General features: G+C 45.1%; 1 protein-coding gene across 3 annotated transcripts in view; it reads left to right on the top strand.

The window, feature by feature from the left end:
• crtc3 (CREB regulated transcription coactivator 3) overlaps window positions 1–19,678 on the top strand; it is a 99,750-nt gene extending 80,072 nt beyond the window's left edge. For 2 of the 3 annotated variants that reach the window (XM_049473272.1, XM_049473271.1), the window contains 4 exons: window positions 9–230; window positions 9,754–9,837; window positions 13,541–13,733; window positions 16,582–19,678. In XM_049473272.1, the coding sequence (XP_049329229.1) occupies window positions 9–230; window positions 9,754–9,837; window positions 13,541–13,733; window positions 16,582–16,787 (705 nt within the window). In that variant the 3' untranslated portion in view covers window positions 16,788–19,678. The remainder of the gene's footprint in view (window positions 1–8; window positions 231–9,753; window positions 9,838–13,540; window positions 13,734–16,581) is intronic. The other variant, XM_049473273.1, reaches the window with a different exon arrangement.
• The last annotated feature ends 956 nt before the right edge of the window (window positions 19,679–20,634 follow it).

Genomic DNA, 20,634 nt, shown 5'->3' with positions numbered 1-20,634 from the left:
TTCTACAGGGGGTTGCTTTGGACACCAGCAACCTACCAATGGAGCCACCTCCTCCCTACCCACTCTACCAGCAATCTCAGCAGCCCTTACAGCAGCAATCTCCCCAGTCCCATTCATCCATGCAGCAGGGCTCCCAGCATGCTGTGGGGCAACAGCGTCAACCTCAAGGAGGGCAACAGCCTCCTGTTTCTCCTCTACAGAATGTACACCTGGACTTCAACTCTGCAGCTGTACGTTCCTTTTTTACCTATTTTCTCTCTTCAAGCCCCTGTAACCGTGGTGACTTACTTGATAGTTGCTCTATGTCTCTTGCTGTGAACTTTCTCCAGGCACACATTTTTAGCGATCTATTTTAGCGCTTTATAGGCGAGCCTGTGGCATCAGATCAGTGTCAAAAATGTACTCTCGGACACGAGGAAATGGAGGAATATAGCACCATGATAAACTCAAAAGCTGGGTTTAAATCCAGGCTTCTGGTGGGAATTTGTAGACCACTGCACAAAAGGGAAGTGTGAATGCCTGGTTACTGTAGGTGTTCTAACCCTAGGGGAGAGTTTAGAACACCATATAATTAGCAGTCTTTCTGATAACCACATGGCATGGAGCACAGCCTTTCTCTAGTGGTGGAAACACCATGGCACAGGCAGTACTCGTGCATGTGCAGTCAGTACTTATACTTGTGATTTACTGTTTAACTGTTTTATATTATTGTATTATTAGTAGATAGTTAAATGTTAGGCCATAATACGGGTAAATATGGATAATAATAATAATAATAATAATAATAATAATAATAATAATACTTTAATAACTTAAATCTTATTTAAATATATTTTATATAAATATAATATATAATATAATAAATATATTATTATTATTATTATTATTAAATGAATAGTTTTAGTAATCTATCAATCTAATAATAATAATAATATTAAAAATAATAATAATAATAATAATAATAATAATAATACTTTAATAACTTAAATCTTATTTAAATATATTTTATATAGATATAATATATAATATAATAAATATATTATTATTATTATTATTATTATTATTATTATTAAATGAATAGTTTTAGTAATCTATCAATCTAATAATAATAATAATATTAAAAATAATAATAATAATAATAATAATAATGCATCAACTCGAGAGAGGTATAAAGATATGTTTGTGTTCATTGAATCCCTGTGCTTGTCTCTCTCTTGGTCGATTCCAAACTGCTAGGCCAGTGGCCACAGTCACAGATATAAAACATAACTGTGTTTTTGATAAACTAGTAATTAAAAATGATTAAAACTTACAAAATGTATTATTACTTTTCAAACTGATTATATTCCTAATTTCGTCTGTTTTTTATTGCAATGGTGCACAATTTAAGACTATGGTAATCGAAAATAAAGCAGATATTTCATCATATAGTGTAGTTCCATTCTGCTGAGCTTCACCAATTTAACCAAATATTGAGCTGTAAATAACAAGCTAACAATTTAATTAGAAGACATTGTCACGGGTGGTATGCATAGTTTTTCCATCTAGCCTAGCTAAATAGCCACCCAAATAGTGACTGCTACATTTTCTTGCGTAAGGGTGTTTATTTATTTGTGCAAGGAGAGTTCCTTTTCTTACGGTTTTTCACATTGAATTGATGCCAAACAATCTATCAACTGGCACTGTGCAACTTGATTTAGGTCGAGTCAGTGTGTCTTTACTATTGTAAGGATGGCAAAGGAGAGGGGCGTGGGGAGAGGAGAGGGGAGTGGGGAGAGGAGAGGGGCGTGGGGAGAGGAGAGGGGCGTGGGGAGAGGAGAGGGAGAGGGGCGTGGGGAGAGGAGAGGGAGAGGGGCGTGGGGAGTGGGGAGAGGAGAGGGGCGTGGGGAGAGGGGAGTGGGGAGAGGAGAGGGGTGGAAGGAAAGGAGAGGGGCGTGGAGGGAGGAAAGGAGAGGGGCGTGGGGAGAGGAGAGGGGCGTGGAGGGAGGAAAGGAGAGGGGCGTGGGGAGAGGAGAGGGGCGTGGGGAGAGGAGAGGGAGAGGAGAGGAGAGGGGCGTGGGGAGAGGAGAGGGGCGTGGGGAGAGGAGAGGGAGAGGGGCGTGGGGAGAGGAGAGGGAGAGGGGAGAGGAGAGGAGAGGGGCGTGGGGAGAGGAGAGGGAGAGGGGCGTGGGGAGAGGAGAGGGAGAGGGGCGTGGGGAGAGGAGAGGGAGAGGGGCGTGGGGAGAGGAGAGGGAGAGGGGAGAGGAGAGGAGAGGGGCGTGGGGAGAGGAGAGGGAGAGGGGCGTGGGGAGAGGAGAGGGAGAGGGGAGAGGAGAGGAGAGGGGCGTGGGGAGAGGAGAGGGAGAGGGGCGTGGGGAGAGGAGAGGGAGAGGGGAGAGGAGAGGAGAGGGGCGTGGGGAGAGGAGAGGGAGAGGGGCGTGGGGAGAGGAGAGGAGAGGGGCGTGGGGAGAGGAGAGGGAGAGGGGCGTGGGGAGAGGAGAGGGAGAGGGGCGTGGGGAGAGGAGAGGGGCGTGGGGAGAGGAGAGGAGAGGGGAGTAGGGAGAGGAGAGGAGAGGGGCGTGGGGAGAGGAGAGGGGCGTGGGGAGAGGGGAGTGGGGAGAGGAGAGGGGCGTGGGGAGAGGGGAGTGGGGAGAGGAGAGGGGTGGAAGGAAAGGAGAGGGGCGTGGAGGGAGGAAAGGAGAGGGGCGTGGGGAGAGGAGAGGGGCGTGGGGAGAGGAGAGGGGAGTGGGGAGAGGAGAGGGGTGGAAGGAAAGGAGAGGGGAGTGGGGAGAGGAGAGGAGAGGGGAGTGGGGAGGGGAGTGGGGAGAGGAGAGGGGCGTGGGGAGAGGAGAGGAGAGGGGCGTGGGGAGAGGAGAGGGGCGTGGGGAGAGGAGAGGAGAGGGGCGTGGGGAAAGGAGAGGGGAGTGGGGAGAGGAGAGGGGCTTGGGGAGAGGAGAGGGGCGTGGGGAGAGGAGAGGGAGAGGGGCGTGGGGAGAGGAGAGGAGAGAGGAGAGGGGAGTGGGGAGGGGAGTGGGGAGAGGAGAGGAGAGGGGCGTGGGGAGAGGAGAGGGGCGTGGGGAGAGGAGAGGAGAGGGGAGAGGAGAGGAGAGGGGCGTGGGGAGAGGGGAGTGGGGAGAGGAGAGGGGCGTGGGGAGAGGAGAGGGGAGTGGGGAGAGAAGAGGGGCGTGGGGAGAGGAGAGGGGCGTGGGGAGAGGGAGAGGGGCGTGGGGAGAGGAGAGGGGAGTGGGGAGAGGAGAGGAGAGGGGCGTGGGGAGAGGAGAGGGGCGTGGGGAGAGGGGAGTGGGGAGAGGAGAGGGGCGTGGGGAGAGGGGAGTGGGGAGAGGAGAGGGGCGTGGGGAGAGGAGAGGGCGTGGGGAGAGGAGAGAGGAGAGGAGAGGGGCGTGGGGAGAGGAGAGGGGAGTGGGGAGGAGAGGGGAGTGGGGAGGGGAGAGGAGAGGGGAGTGGGAGTGGGGAGAGGGGAGTGGGGAGAGGAGAGGGGCGTGGGGAGAGGAGAGGGCGTGGGGAGAGGAGAGAGGAGAGGAGAGGGGCGTGGGGAGAGGAGAGGGGAGTGGGGAGGAGAGGGGAGTGGGGAGGGGAGAGGAGAGGGGAGTGGGAGTGGGGAGGGGAGAGGGTAGCAGTCTTTCTGATAACCACATGGCATGGAGCACAGCCTTTCTCTAGTGGTGGAAACACCATGGCACAGGCAGTACTCGTGCATGTGCAGTCAGTACTTATACTTGTGATTTACTGTTTAACTGTTTTATATTATTGTATTATTAGTAGATAGTTAAATGTTAGGCCATAATACGGGTAAATATGGATAATAATAATAATAATAATAATAATAATAATACTTTAATAACTTAAATCTTATTTAAATATATTTTATATAAATATAATATATAATATAATAAATATATTATTATTATTATTATTATTATTATATGAATAGTTTTAGTAATCTATCAATCTAATAATAATAATAATATTAAAAATAATAATAATAATAATAATAATAATGCATCAACTCGAGAGAGGTATAAAGATATGTTTGTGTTCATTGAATCCCTGTGCTTGTCTCTCTCTTGGTCGATTCCAAACTGCTAGGCCAGTGGCCACAGTCACAGATATAAAACATAACTGTGTTTTTGATAAACTAGTAATTAAAAATGATTAAAACTTACAAAATGTATTATTACTTTTCAAACTGGGGAGAGGAGAGGGAGAGGGGCGTGGGGAGAGGAGAGGAGAGGGGCGTGGGGAGAGGACAGGGGCGTGGGGAGAGGAGAGGAGAGGGGAGAGGAGAGGAGAGGGGCGTGGGGAGAGGGGAGTGGGGAGAGGAGAGGGGCGTGGGGAGAGGGGAGTGGGGAGAGGAGAGGAGACGGGAGTGGGGAGAGGAGAGGGGCGTGGGGAGAGGAGAGGGGAGTGGGGAGAGGAGAGGGGCGTGGGGAGAGGAGAGGGGCGTGGGGAGAGGAGAGGAAGAGGGGCGTGGGGAGAGGAGAGGGGAGTGGGGAGAGGAGAGGAGAGGGGCGTAGGGAGAGGAGAGGGGCGTGGGGAGAGGGGAGTGGGGAGAGGAGAGGGGCGTGGGGAGAGGGGAGTGGGGAGAGGAGAGGGGTGTGGGGAGAGGAGAGGGGCGTGGGGAGAGGAGAGGAGAGGGGAGAGGAGAGGAGAGGGGCGTGGGGAGAGGGGAGGGCGTGGGGAGAGGGGAGAGGAGAGGGGCGTGGGGAGAGGAGAGGGCGTGGGGAGAGGAGAGGGGAGTGGGGAGAGGAGAGGGGCGTGGGGAGAGGAGAGGGCGTGGGGAGAGGAGAGGGGAGAGGAGAGGAGAGGGGCGTGGGGAGAGGAGAGGAGAGGGGCGTGGGGAGAGGAGAGGGGAGTGGGGAGGAGTGGGGAGGGGAGAGGAGAGAGGAGAGGAGAGGGGAGTGGGGACAGGAGAGGGGAGTGGGGAGAGGGGCGTGGGGAGAGGAGAGGGGCGTGGGGAGAGGAGAGGGGAGTGGGGAGAGGAGAGGAGAGGGGAGTGGGGACAGGAGAGGGGCGTGGGGAGAGGAGAGGGGAGTGGGGAGAGGAGAGGAGAGGGGCGTGGGGAGAGGAGAGGGGCGTGGGGAGAGGAGAGGGGAGAGGAGAGGAGAGGGGCGTGGGGAGAGGAGAGGGGAGAGGAGAGGAGAGGGGCGTGGGGAGAGGAGAGGGGAGTGGGGAGGAGAGGGGAGTGGGGAGAGGAGAGGAGAGAGGAGAGGAGAGGGGCGTGGGGAGAGGGGAGTGGGGAGAGGAGAGGGGCGTGGGGAGAGGAGAGAACAGGGGTGTGGGGAGAGGAGAGGAGAGTGGGGAGGAGAGGGGAGTGGGGAGGGGAGAGGAGAGGGGAGAGGAGAGGAGAGGGGAGTGGGGAGAGGAGAGGGGAGTGGGGAGGAGAGGGGAGTGGGGAGAGGAGAGGGGAGTGGGGAGGAGAGGGGAGTGGGGAGAGGAGAGGAGAGGGGAGAGGAGAGGAGAGGGGCGTGGGGAGAGGGGAGTGGGGAGAGGAGAGGGGCGTGGGGAGAGGAGAGAAGAGGGGTGTGGGGAGAGGAGAGGAGAGTGGGGAGGAGAGGGGAGTGGGGAGGGGAGAGGAGAGGAGAGGAGAGGGGAGTGGGGACAGGAGAGGGGCGTGGGGAGAGGAGAGGAGAGTGGGGAGAGGGGCGAGGAGAGGGGAGTGGGGAGAGGAGAGGGGCGTGGGGAGAGGAGAGGGGAGTGGGGACAGGAGAGGGGCGTGGGGAGAGGAGAGGAGAGTGGGGAGAGGGGCGAGGAGAGGGGAGTGGGGAGAGGAGAGGAGAGGAGAGGAGAGGGGCGTGGGGAGAGGAGAGGAGAGTGGGGACAGGAGAGGGGAGTGGGGAGAGGGGCGTGGGGAGAGGAGAGGGGCGTGGGGAGAGGAGAGGAGAGTGGGGAGAGGAGAGGGGAGTGGGGAGAGGAGAGGGGCGTGGGGAGAGGAGAGGGGAGTGGGGAGAGGAGAGGGGAGTGGGGAGAGGGGCGTGGGGAGAGGAGAGGGGCGTGAGGAGAGGAGAGGGGAGTGGGGAGAGGAGAGGGGAGTGGGGAGAGGAGAGGGGCGTGAGGAGAGGAGAGGGGCGTGGGGAGAGGAGAGGGGAGTGGGGAGAGGAGAGGGGCGTGGGGAGAGGAGAGGGGAGTGGGGAGAGGAGAGGGGCGTGAGGAGAGGAGAGGGGCGTGGGGAGAGGAGAGGGGCGTGGGGAGAGGAGAGGGGAGTGGGGAGAGGAGAGGGGCGTGAGGAGAGGAGAGGGGCGTGGGGAGAGGAGAGGGGCGTGGGGAGAGGAGAGGGGCGTGAGGAGAGGAGAGGGGCGTGAGGAGAGGAGAGGGGAGTGGGGAGAGGAGAGGGGCGTGGGGAGAGGAGAGGGGAGTGGGGAGAGGAGAGGGGCGTGGCTAATATGGCGGGTTATGGAGGATCGCGTCATCAGATGGAACCTCTGCTTTCATATGTAATGCTGCAGGCCGGCCAGTTCGACCGGCTGAACAACAGCTATTTATAGTTCATAAGTTAATGCTATTAATTAATTTTACATATATCTAATTACTGAATTATATGATGTTGTTTTCAGTTGTTCAATTGAGCAAAAGGTTGAATTTGGCTTTTTTTCTCTGCAGCGTGCTTGCTGCAGTTACACGCAGCCACCTATAGATGGTGGATTTTAACAGTTAAAAGACCCATTAAAACATAACGCTGCGCAAACGCTCTCAATAAAAAGGAAAAACACAGAACATTTCATTTGTACCACGGCCAGGAAACTTACTATTTCCTTGATGGAACCATATACTCTGTAAACACTCAGAATAAAAAGGAAAAACACAGAAAGACCTCAAAGTTTAATTTAGACTTCAATGTAATATAAATAAAATAAGATAATAAAACAGAACAAAAAAATATGTATTAATGTACAATTTCCAGTGTCACTGTACAAAATATCAAAAGTAATATTTGCTCTTTAGTGTGAGAGTATCTGAGACTGTATCTTACATCTGACATTTAACTTTTTAATAATTAATATAGTATTGCTTTTAGGACAACTTTATATGGGCGCACTGCACATGTGTATCTAGTCTCTTTTTTATTTTTCTGTCATGTGTTTTGTGTGTATCTGTATAAAAGTTCCTGGAACAGTCTAATTTCCACAGGGAGGTTAATAAATTATTTTTTATGTTATGTTCTGTTTTATTATCTTATTATATATGTATATATATATATATTATATTGAAGTCTAAATTAAACGGTCTGTGTTTTTCCTTTTTATTGAGAGCGTTTGCTAAGCGTTATGTTTTAATGGGTCTTTTCACTGTTAAAATCCACCATCTATAGGTGGCCGCGTGTAACTGCAGCAAGCACGCTGCAGAGAAAAAAAGCCAAATTCAACCTTTTGCTCAATTTAACAACAGAAAACAACAATATTATATAATTCAGTAATTAGATATATGTAAAATTAATTACTAGCATTAACTTATGAACCGGCCGTCTGGCCGGCCTGCAGCATTAAATATGAAAGCAGAGAGCTGATGACGCGATCCTTCATAAGCCGCCTTTCCATATTAGCCACGCCCCTCTCCTCTCCCCGCGCCCCCACGTCAAAAAGGGGTCAAAATAGACTCGCAAACAAAATGGAGGAACTCAAAGGAGGGAAAGTATTGCAAAAAGAAAAAAGGAATGCAAAGCGCAAAACGCAAAGAAAAAGTAGTGTTGCAAAAGATTAATTGTAAAAAAAATATTACAAGTGAAAAAGGTCATTTATGTTCTCTTCTTTGTTTGCAGTATCAGATTTTTTTTGCAATTCGTGGAGATTTTTTTCCTTGATAGTTTTATTTTCTCTCCAGCATTAAAGACCCCAATTTGACTCCATAGCCCAGAGGTAGTCAGCCATCTTGATTATATCCCATCCTTCAACTCCAATCCAACCAATCAGAACAGAGTTTTAGTCCAGCTCAGCCAGGCACACCTGTAGACTATTAGATAGTAGGAATCGAGGGAGCTCAGAAGGTATGAGTAAACAAGAGAGAAAAAGAGAACATGAATAAACACTCTGCAAGTAACACTTCATACGTAACATTCATTCTGTTTATTGTTGATTTAAAAGTTGGACTGTACTGTACAAGCAGGTGTGTACGCGTGCCTGTTGACAGTTCACTGCCAAAATAGCAATGACAGTCTGACTACAGTATTGCACCTGAAATCCTTTCATTTTTCTAGAATTTTACCAGTCAGATGGGCGCCGAGTGGTCCAGCGGTCTAAAGCGTTGCCACTATGCGCGGGAGGTCGCAGGTTTAAACCACCGCTGATGCAGCTTTACCATCAAGCTGCCGGCGCTCAGAGGGAGCAAAATTGGCCTCGCTCCCACCGGGTGGGTAGATGGCGCTCTCTCCCCACATCACTCCTAGGGTGATGTCCACAGCACAGGGCGTCTGTGACCTGATGTATCAGAACCAAGTCCTCCAAGTGTGCTGGCTGCTCGGTAATGCTGCATCAGCAGCAGCTCGAAAAGAAGCGGTGGCTGACTTCACATGTATCGGAGGAAGCCTGTGTTAGTTTTCACCCTCCTGCTGTGTTGGGGCATCACTAGGGGGAGTTCTAATGAGTGGGTTGGGTAATTGGCCGTGCTAAATTGGGGAGAAAATGGGAAAAATTAAATAATACAAAAATTATAATAAAAAAAATATGTATATATATATAAAATTATTTTTAAAAAATAATAATAATTTTACCAGTCAGGTTGTAAAGAGTAGTATAGCCACTCTGCTGAAGTACAGCTTTATATATGCCAGCCGCACAAAGCGCTAGCTCTTTGGCCGTCCAGAGGTGAATTTTATCGGCCTGTAGCCTGCTGCTAACCCTGGCTAGCATTAGCAATAGCCGCTAACCAGAGTGCTACCTCTTTTGCTGTTTAGAGGCAAGTATATTGGACTGTGGCATGTGCATTTACCATGTTAAAACAAGCTTCATGGGCCAAACCACTAGTTCGCTCTGGTTTACTGGAATACTCCGGGTTCCTCAGTGTAGATCTGTCGGGTGGCATTAGTTACTAACCGCTTATGTTTAGCCGCTAATGCTAATGCTCCAGCTTTAGTGGAAGTCAGGAAATCTATGCTTACTAAATAAACGGAAGGGATTTACTCACCCAAAAAAACACTTTTCAGAAAAGAAATCTGTGTTGATTCATATCCAGTGCTCGTTTTACTTAACTCGCCTGAAATGTTTTTTTTTTAAGAATTACTCTTTTGTTTACTTTATTTAACACCCAGTGGGGAGACCTACTGAATTTAGAAGGAGAACATGGCAACAACCCTGTTCCTACGTAGTCCAGAAAATAGACGTTTATTGGTAATGGGCCTTATAATTCGTTGTGCCTTACAGTGTGAAAAATATGGGAGGTTGTATTCATTCAGTGGCGCACCTGCGTTACCTGTTACCTGTACCTAAACACATCTAATTTACAGACCACCATGCTCATTAGCATATATTCACAAGTACCATTGCTATTAAAAAGATGCAGGCGCAAGATGGGAAAGTAGACTGTTGGTGGGGTGTAAGATAGCAATTAGCATTGTGACATGCCTTTCGCATAGTGTAAGATAGGGTTCACAGTCTCTACAGTGGGAATAGAAATGAGGAGTTGGCATCATCAGTGTTATGGCTAATCAGTTTTTGCTTGTTCGTAAAGGTATTCCAAAGTATAGGCACTGTTATGTTGATGAAGATATGACATATTTACGTACAACAGTCTGACAATGAACCTGCTCTGTTTGTTTCATCAAAGCCAAACAACATTGATGTGTTTTGCAATGACCCGTTCATGGATCCACAGTTTTCTGGTCGCCAGTCCAAGTGCCTGTCCTATCAGGTAAGAACAGATAGATATCTTACAGACCGTAAAAGTTAGACTTTCATTACTTTATATCTATATTTTTAACTTATCCAGTCCTGTGACAGCACACCAGTACAGCTGATGTTTAAAGTCATCATCACCAACAAAACTGCATCATCATTAACAACACTGGATCATCACCAACACTGCTGCATCATCAGCACTGCTGCCTCATCACCAGCACAACTGCCTCATCACCAAAACTGCTGCATCTTCACCAACACTGCTGCATTATCATCAGCACTGCTGCATCATCACCAACACTGCTGCATCATCATCAGTACTGCTGCATCATCACCAACACTGCTGCATCATCATCAGTACTGCTGCATCATCACCAACACTACTGCATTATCATCAGCACTGCTGCATCATCACCAACACTGCAGCATCATCACCAACACTGCTGCATTATCATCAGTACTGCTGCATCATCACCAACACTGCTGCATCATCATCAGTACTGCTGCATCATCACCAACACTGCAGCATCATCATCAGCACTGCTGCATCATCATCAGTATTACTGCATCATCACCAACACTGCTGCATCATCGGCAGTACTGCTGCATCATCAGTACTGCTGCATCATCACCAACACTGCTGCATCATCATCATCATCATCATCATCAGCGCTGCTGCATCATCATCAACACTGCTGCATCATCATCAGCACTGCTGCATCATCATCAGTATTACTGCAGCAGCATTAGCACTGCTGCATCATCACCAACACTGCTGCATCATCACCAACACTGCTGCACGATCACCAACACTGCTGTATCATCACCAACACTGCTGCATCATCATCAGCATTGCTGCATCATCACCAACACTGCTGCATCATCACCAACACTGCTGCACGATCACCAACACTGCTGTATCATCACCAACACTGCTGCATCATCATCAGCATTGCTGCATCATCACCAACACTGCTGCATCATCATCAGTACTGCTGCATCATCACCAACACTGCAACATCATCACCAACACTGCTGCATCATCATCAGTACTGCTGCATCATCACCAACACTGCTGCATCATCATCATCAGCGCTGCTGCATCATCATCAGCACTGCTGCTGCATCATCAGCACTGCTGCATCAGCATTAGCACTGCTGCATCATTAACAACACTGCTGCACCATCACCAACACTGCTGCATCATCACCAATACTGTTGCATCATCATTAGCACTGCTGCATCATCACCAACACTGCTGCATCATCACCAACACTGCTGCTGCATCATTAGTACTGCTGCATCATCAGTACTGCTGCATTATCACCAACACTGATGCATCATTATTAGAAAGTCCAGCAGCAGTGTTGATGACAATGCAGCAGCGGAGAATGCAGCAATGTTGATGATGATTAAGCGGTGTTGATGCAGTGGTGTTCATGATGATGCAGAAGTGATGATGCAGTAGTATTAATAAAGCATCGCTGTTGATGCAGCAGTGTTGAGGGTGATGCAGCGGTGTTGATGCTGCAGCAGTGCTGATGATGATGTTGTTGATGCAGTGTTGTTGAGTATGCAGTGGTGTTTGTGATGATGTAGTGTTGACGATGATCCAGCGGTGCTGATGATGATAAAGTGGTGTTGATTATGCAAAGGTGCTGCTGATAATGATGCAGCAGTGTTGATCAGGATGCAACATTGTTAATGATGCAGCAGTGTTGATGCAGTGGTTTTGATAATGTAGCAGTGCCTATGATGCAGCAGTATTGATGATGCAGCGGTGTTGAAAATGCAGCTACCTAAGATGCGGCAATGCTGAAGATAATTCAGCAGTATTGATGCAGCGGTGTTGATAATGCAGCAGTACCTATGATGCAGCAATGCAGCTGATGATGCGGCAGTATTGGTGTTGATGATGATGCAGAGGTTTTGGTGATGATGTAGCAGTGTTGGTGGTGATGCAGCGGTCTTGGTGGTGATGGAGCCGTGCTGATGATGCAGCGGCGCTGATTATAATGCAGTGGTGCTGATGATAATGCAGCAGTGTTGGTGATAATGCAGTGGTGTTGAAGAAGCAGCAGTGTTGATAATGCAGCAGTGCCTATGATGCAGCGATGCTGATGATTATACAGCAGTGAAGATGATGCAGCGATGCTGATGATGATGCAGCAGTGTTAATTAGGGATGCAACGGTACAGTGTTGCCACGGTTCGGTTCGTACCGCCGTTATTGGGCCACGATATCGCCACTGAATTGGAGGAGAAAAAGTGAAAACAAAATAAAATCTAACTATAATGAAACATTCAAATCTATTATAACCTTAAGTAACAAATCAAACTGTTTAAAAAAAAATTACTAGTTAGAATGTTATAATCACGCAGTGCGTGCACCGAAATACCGCAGTCCATCCGGGTGTATCGAACCGAACAGGCCAAACCGAATGGTTTGATAAAATACAGAGAACCGTTGCATCCCTAGTGTTGATCATGATGCAGCGGTGTTGATGATGCAGCGGTGCCTATGATGCAGCAATGCTGGTGATAATGCAGCAGTGTTAATGATGCAGCAGTGTTGATGATGCAGCGGTGTTATTAATGCAGCAGTGCCTATGATGCAGCGATGCTGATGATGATGCAGCAGTAATGATGATGCAGCAGGGATTGATAATGCAGAAGTTCCAATGATGCGGCAATGCTTCTGATGATGCTGGTGATGATTGGTGATGATGATGCAGAGGTTTTGGTAATGATGCAGCGGTGCTGATTATGATGCAGTGGGGTTGATGAAGCAGCGGTGTTGATGATGCAGCAGTGTTGAGGGTGATGCATCGGTGTTGATTCTGCAGCAGTTCTGATGATGATTCTGTTTATGCAGCGTTGTTGAGTATGCAGTGGTGTTTGGGATGATGCAATGGTGTTGGTGGTAATGGAGCAGTGCTGAAGGTAATGCAGCTGTGTTGATGATGCAACAGTGTTGGTGATGATGCAGCAGTTCTGATGATGATGAAGTGGTGTTGATTATGCAAAGGTGCTGTTGATAATGATGCAGCAGTGTTGATGATGCAGTGGTGTTGATAATGCAGCAGTGTCTATGATGCAGCGATGCTGAGGATGATGCAGCAGTGTTGATGATGCAGTGGTGTTGATGCAGCAGTGTCTATGATGCAGCGATGCTGAGGATGATGCAGCAGTGTTGATGATGCAGTGGTGTTGATAATGCAGCAGTGTCTATGATGCAGCGATGCTGAGGATGATGCAGCAGTGTTGATGATGCAGTGGTGTTGATGCAGCAGTGTTGATGATGCAGCAATGCTGATGATGATGCAGCATTGTTGATAATGCAGCGTTGTTAATAATGCAGCAGTGCCTATGATGCAGTAATGCTAATGATGATGCAGCAGTGTTGATGATGCAGCGATATTGATGATGCAGCAGTGCCTATGATGCAGCAGTGTTGATGATGCAGCGATGCTGAGGATGATGAAGCAGTGTTGATCATGAAGCAGCGGTGTTGATGATGCAGTCGTCCCTTTGACAAGTGATGCTGAGCAGTGTTGGTGATGATGATGATGATGATGCAGAGGTTTTGGTGATAATGTGGCGATGTTGATGGTGATGCAGTGGTGCTGTTGTTGTGCTGATGTTTTGGTGTTGGTAATGAGGGTAATTTTAACTCTTTCTGATAGCCTGTATTTTCATCTTTTTTTCCACCTGCAGGACCAATACAGCACATTGGAGCATGCCATGAGCTCTGTGGCAGGAGGATTTGACCCGTCCTCTAATATTTACTGCTCCCAGTCGTCCCTCATGGGCCTGGGTGGTAGTCATGGTAACCTCCAGGACCCTTTGCCAATGAAGCCCAACATGTTGTACTCTAACTGTGGAGGAGTTCCCAACATCATTCTTACAGGTACTGTAAGTGCTAGCAGCAACTGTTCGTCAAACGTCAAAACTAAAAATAATTCCCATTCTTTATAATACCCTTTTAGTACCTATTTAGTATTTTTATCCATTGTTTTTAAATATTGGCTAATAGATGAATTTCATTATTAGATTACGAGTTAAAATGGCGTTTTTTATTTTTTTATTTATTTTTATTTTTTGGTGGCGGATTGTAAGTGTTGGACCAAAACAGAGTAGCACATAATTATGAAGTGGAATGAAAATGATGCATTGCCTGCGTCCAAAATTGCATACTTAGCAGTACTTAGGATTTGGGCTCTTTCAGTACGCGAGAATGCAGAACCTTAGACACAATGCATCCACCATTTCTCACCTCTCTTTACCAGCACAGTTTACAGAGCTTTGAGCAAAACTAATTTCCATCATCATTTCCAAACTCATCAGCACAGACTTTAAATAACATTTAAAATGAATCATATTTGACTAAAATAAAAGCTATATAATAATACATATAAATATAGCTTGTTCCGTATTACAAAAACATGAAGTATGATTAAAAATATATTATGCAACAAAAAGATCTATAGACAAGTTAGAGGCTAAAGGTTTCAGGTTACACAAATACCAAAATGTTTATTAATTCCTGCTTTACTATTTTCACCTCAAAAATCCATTATTTCCCTTAATGTTTATCAGCAGAGGATGCATCCCCTTTTAGCATAAATATTATTTATACATTATCCTTAATACCTAAAATTATTATTTTTGTTATCTTATGTACAATTAAAAAAAAAACCCATCACTTGTTTTACACGTTATATTTTGTCCACAAAATACAAGAATGACAAGTCTTTGAATTTTATTTGCATTTTATTTGTTAGTTTTATTCTTTATTGTCCATTTTCCTGGACATTCATCTCCCTGTATTCATCCTCTATCCTCTTTTCCACAATTTAATTTAATTTCCACAAATTAAGTTTAGCTCTGCATATAACATTTAAATCCAGTACAACACCATAGCTAGCTAGTTAGTTAATAAAAGTAAATATTTTAAAATTCAGGCAGATGTTGGTTATAATTTATAAAAGGTGCTTTGTGACAGTCCGTATGTTAAAGAGGGACTAGCCTCTCTGATACCTGTCAGTCATTCAGCACTGCCAGTAACAGACAGGGCTGTGGTGCATTAATAAACGCTGGTGTTTGACAATGCAGACAAAAAATAATTTAATGTGTGAACCAGCACTGAGCCACTTCACAGAAAAACTTCACTGAGCAGTGTTAGCTGTTCGGTACTAAGTGTAGTTAACTCAATTAAGGCTTATTTACATGCCGATATCACAACCACACAACACTGTTCAGGTACCTGAAGCTTCTCGCCTCATGAACATCTCCTTCTCCTCCCTCTGCCGCTCCCTGCCATCCCTCAGCGTTGCGTGGTTCCAGGGGAATTATGGGACAGATTTTCAGATGCAGTTTGCTGGGCTTGCATACTTCAAAATCGTGCAAGAGTGTTGGAGTCATTTAGTAGAGTTAGTAGAGACACCTTTTACTGCAGTTACAGCTGCAAGTCTTTTGGGGTGTGTCTCTTTCAGCTTTAGGTATCTACGGACTGAGATTTTTGCCAATTCTTCTTTGCAAAATAGCTCAAACTCAGCCAGGTTGGCTGTATGTTTAGGGCCATTGTCTTGATGAATATCCTTCCCAGTCTCAAGGCTTGCAGTCTCCAACAGGTTTTTTTTCAGGATTGAACTGTATTTAGCTTCATCCATCTTCCCATCAACTCTGAACAGCTTCCCTGTCCCTGCTGAATCATGCTGTCCCACAGCATGACGCTGCCACCACCATGTTTCACAGTGGGGATGTGTTCAGAGTGATGAGCTGTGTTACTTTCCTGCCACACATAGAGCTTTGCACTACATGTTTGCCTTGTCCTCTACATTGCAAACATGTGGCACGCATGTGGCAAACTGCAAACAGCACTTCCTATGTCTTTCTTTCAACAATGTTTTTTATCTTGCCATTCTTTATTAAAGGCAAGATGTCTGAAGTGCACGACTTATAGTGGAAAGATCATCCCACCTATGCTGTGGAGTTCAGCAGCTCCTAAGGGTTGTCCATTGGCTTCTTGGTTGGTCTCTGACCAGTAGTCTTCTTGTTTGATCTTTCAGTTTGGGTGAATGGCCATGTCTTGGTAGGTTTTAAAATGACTTTTTTTCATTTTTAGATGATGGATTGAACAGCGCTCTTTCAGATGTAAAATAAAAAAATAATATTAATAGTAAATTATAAAATGAAATGATAAGAATGATTAAATGAATAATAATGAACTAAGATCATACGAACCAAAACTAAAAATAAAAAAAGATAAGAACATTGAAAAAAGAATAAAAAGTCACAAGCTTTCTGATGGTGATTAGAAACTAAAATAGCTCACTGATCCCTGGTGCACTGTGGCTAAAAGCAGAGCTTCACTGTTCACTGAAAGTGTTACCAGACTAAAATACGCCAGCTGGCCACCAATGTTAAAATTCAGGTTGAATGTTGGTCAGATACGTCAGATAATAAAAAATTACGTCAAAATAACGTCTAATAATGTTATGTGCCTGCAGGTACTGAGACACAGATCAGATTGTTTCAGGGCTGTGTGGCGATGTGCAATCCAAACTCTTCAAATCATATTTGAGTTAATTCGACAACATTTATACCTGCTTATTAATGATCTGGTATTACCACATAAAAATGCATGTCTAAACACCAGCAAAAAAGTGACATGCATTAATGTGTTGTATGTGTTTATCAAAGCAAAATATAATCTTATATAAATGAATGTTATTTTGTCTGCTCCCTTCATTCAGATGATTCTAACCCCAGCCTGTCTAAAGACATCAGCAGTGTGTTATCAGCAGTTCCAGAGTGTTTTGATTCCGAAGGAGTTTTCCCCCTGGAGGACGAGCTTCGCATCGAGCCCCTCAGCTTGGATGGACTGAGCATGCTCAGTGACCCTGACATGGTTCTGCCAGACCCCTCAGTGGAGGACAGCTTCCGCAGTGACAGACTCTGAAGAGGGACATTCGGACCCACCTATTCATACTCACCTAGTGTTTCTATCTCTCTCCCACTCTCTCTCATGTTACACAGACACACAGTTGCATTTGGAGCAGCTTCTCCCCCAAGCACTTGAACTCCAGCAGCAATGCCCTACCCTGCTTTATACAAACTCTGACATGCACTTGTTGATATGAAGCTAAACATACTGTTCTTAATAAAAATTGTGTACATTCAACACACAGACACTACATCCTAATGGAAAAAGACTGGTGAGCTGGTTACTGAGACTGGCACAAAAATGGCATCTCTCAGGGTCATTCTCACTCTGTGTTCTCCATCTGCCGCTCAAATCAGTGATGATTTTAATACAGAGCAGAGAGCTCAGAAGGGAAGGTGGAGATGTGTGAAAATCAGTCTGGCGGCTTTACGTAAATATGCCACACCTGGAACAAGCCTGGTACCCTGCTTGGGATCACTGAACATCCCAGAGACTCTGATTATGAATTAATTGTGAATTGACTAACAAAGCATGGTGAACATGCATTTTATCTTGGTAGCAAAAAGACCTTTCAGGAGCACCACCAGGATCACTGTGGTTATATTTTCAATGCCTTAGTTCTTGATGCCCTGCGTGTTGCAGTGATTCCTGACTGTGGCTAGTAAATTACGCAAATTTGCATCAAAACGATTGTGATTCCTTACGAGGAAATGTGACAATCAGATCCTAGACAATACCTGCACTGTCGGAATGTGTCTGTTCTGGTCTCCTCCAACTTGCTGTAACCAAAAGAATGTCAGCATGTTTTGGATGTTCCCGGAAAGCAGAAGAAGGTTTAGCTGATCATATGCCACATGGTTTGCACCAGCACCGTCTTTCCTCCCTAATCTACCCTGTTGCCACTTGTCTACTCCTCTCCCGTCTTTTTTGTCCTTTTGAAACAGGATGGAGTTTTTAACACATGCTTGGCTGATGTCCTGACCAAAGAAAGACTGCTGTGTGTGTGTGTGTGTGTGTGTGTGTGTGTGTGTGTGGGCATGTGCGCTCTAGAGCAGTAATTGGTAATAGGTGAATCATAAGACAAGTTAAAAGCCATTCAGTCAAATGTTAACATCAATTGATCAACTCTCCTATATCTTAGAACAGTAAAGAGAGATCAGGGGATCGGTCATTTTTGTACAGAACATTTATTTCTTTTCTTTGAATATATTGTTTTTTATTGTAAGGATTATAAGAGATACATTTGCCACAAATATATAATTTCAGTCTAACTAGAATGTATTTTTAAACAGATAAAAGGGAAAACTGTTTACAAAAAGTTTAAGGACTAAAATGTTTAAAAAAGAAATTGAATATTTTGTAATTTTGGTATCATTTTAAAAGAATATATTTGTATCCTTTATTGGTCCAGTTAGATACAGGTGAATGGAATCCTTTCTTATGCTATGCAGAATTGGAGTCGTTCCATGAACATCTCTCTCTCTATATATATATATATATATATATATAGAGAGAGAGAGAGAGAGAGAGAGAGAAGCAATTAATTGATCCCTGCTGTTTTTTTCAAGTTTACACTCTTACAAAGATACAACAGTCTTTGTGTCTCTTTGTGTCTCTGTTTTTACAGAGAAACTGACATAATATTTAAAAAATCCAGAAAAAAAATGAAAAAAAAATTACAAATGAACTTTTTTTTGATTAAGTAAAATAAGTATTTGATCCCCTATCAAACTACAATAATTCTGCTCCCCCACAAACCAGTTATGTTTCAAAGTAGTTTTGTCCCTTTAAAAAACTCCACTGGAGTTTGTTAATGATCTCATGGGAGCTGGGAGCATAGTCACCAAGAAAACTATTTATAACTTGTTTCTCTTTAATAGACATCCTGCATTGCCTCTGCTCAAGAAGGCTTATGTACAGCCAATCTAAAGTTCCCCACCATGAACCTTAGAGGTCTTCATCTTGCGTTGGGGCTTTTTCTGAGCTTAGGGTACAGGAAGACTTAACCACATGACTGAGAACCTCCTTGCCTCAGCCAGAACACTGAAAATGGGTCCAGCATGACATTGACCCAAATGTATGGCCATGGCAACAAAAAATGTGGTCTAACCAGTCTCCAGTACATAATCCTATAGAGAATCTGTGGAGAGAGCTCACAACTTCAGGATTGGAGATTTTCTGTAAAGAGGAGTGAAGCCCAATCTGGTGACGAACTACAAGAAACATATGACCTCAGTGCTTACCAACAAAGTTTTTTGCACCAAGTACTAAGTCACATTTTGCCTGAGAATTAAATACTTATTTCACCTAATCAAATTCATACATTAATTTATAACCTTTATTTAATGTTTTTATTCTGGATTTTTGGTTATCTCTCTCTATTGAAACAATCATGATTGTGTCTTAATTTACATTTTATTTTGACTTGCAATATGTGTCATTTGTTTTTGTTTCTATTGGTTTTGATTCGCTCTGAGCTTTCTGTATGGGTGTTCTTTGTGGTAACTTGCTCTGTGATTAAGATGTTTAAATAGTGGACATGGTATACATTAGCCACTGCTAATGCCAATTGCTTGGTTTCAGTGTTTGCACTGGTTGCTGAAACAAAGCTTACCATTTTCGATGTGTGATGTAAATTCTGTCCCCATGTTGGCCATTCGTTTCTGGTCACTGTTTTTTTGCACACTGTGTATGCCTTTGGAACGGATGCACTTTGGAATTCATTTTTATTTTTGTAATTGTGTTTTGTGTTTTTGTTTTGCTTTGCTTTGCTTTTAGACCCAAATGACCATAACATTTTCACATGAAATTGTAGTGCAATAATATTGCTCTTAAATGCATATCCAGTCCTATCAGTAGTTTTATATTTGTGTGTTGGGCTGAGAGTAGTAAAATCTCTAAAATGACTTTAGGTTTTTATTTTAAAAGAGCAAAGGAACCTCTGGGCATTTATAGAACACATGAACACAAAGCACTCCTCCAAAATTTCTTCCTCAGATTATCACCTAATTATGAAGTCAAACCGTGACATGGGAGTAATGGAGAGGCAGAGTAAAGGCAGATTTTAGCTTCTGCTTCAAATGAACACACATGTCTGCATTGTACCCTGTGCAAAACTCGAGCGGCAAGGTTTCCACGCCATTGTGGAGACTTATTGACACATTTAGACTGCCAGGAGATCAGTGTAAACACAGACTAGACCAACTAAAAAGATTGTTTTGTTATGTTTTATATATTTGACAGTTTTAATTTGGAGATGGAAGAAAACATTTATGGACTGATGCTTCTTTAAAGAATTGATGGTTGATTACTAATTTGAAGTTTCCGTTCTTGCTTTAGTTTTTAAAACAGCTGTGTGGTGTATACCATGACCATGCTTTCAACACACTGTGGTCCACGCACTCGAGCGGAGGTGGTGCAGCAGCACGAGAGTGAGTTTAAAGGGTTACTGTGAGCAAAAAAAGCAAACAAAGAGATTAGATTAGCACTCTGCAGTGGAAGATGTTTTTTTTTTCTTAAATTGTAATGAATGGCTTATACTTGTATAAACAGCATTTATTGGCACTCTTGTTTTTGTGTGGGTGAAGATGCAGATGTCAGGTCTGGGGCTTATGGAGCATCCTGTTAGCATAGCATCCTTCTCTCTGTTTTCATACAGCTTATGACTTACTTAGACTCTCATCCTTTATTCTCCCTGTGCATGCTGGACTTTGTTGTTATGTTAGGTGTGTGTGTGTGTGTGTGTGTGTGTGTGTGTGTGTGAGAGAGAGAACCTGAATGCTCAGGAGAGCACCCAGACCTGATCAGCAGCTGTGTGTCATGAGTAGTTTGTGATAGAGCTCCAGCCGTTCCCTCTGAGCCC

This window comes from Astyanax mexicanus, unplaced genomic scaffold (genome assembly GCF_023375975.1).
Source record: "Astyanax mexicanus isolate ESR-SI-001 unplaced genomic scaffold, AstMex3_surface scaffold_36, whole genome shotgun sequence".
In the NCBI taxonomy this organism is placed as follows: domain Eukaryota; kingdom Metazoa; phylum Chordata; class Actinopteri; order Characiformes; family Acestrorhamphidae; genus Astyanax; species Astyanax mexicanus.
Note: the sequence above shows the minus strand (reverse complement) of the source record. Positions and strands in the feature narration are given on the sequence as shown.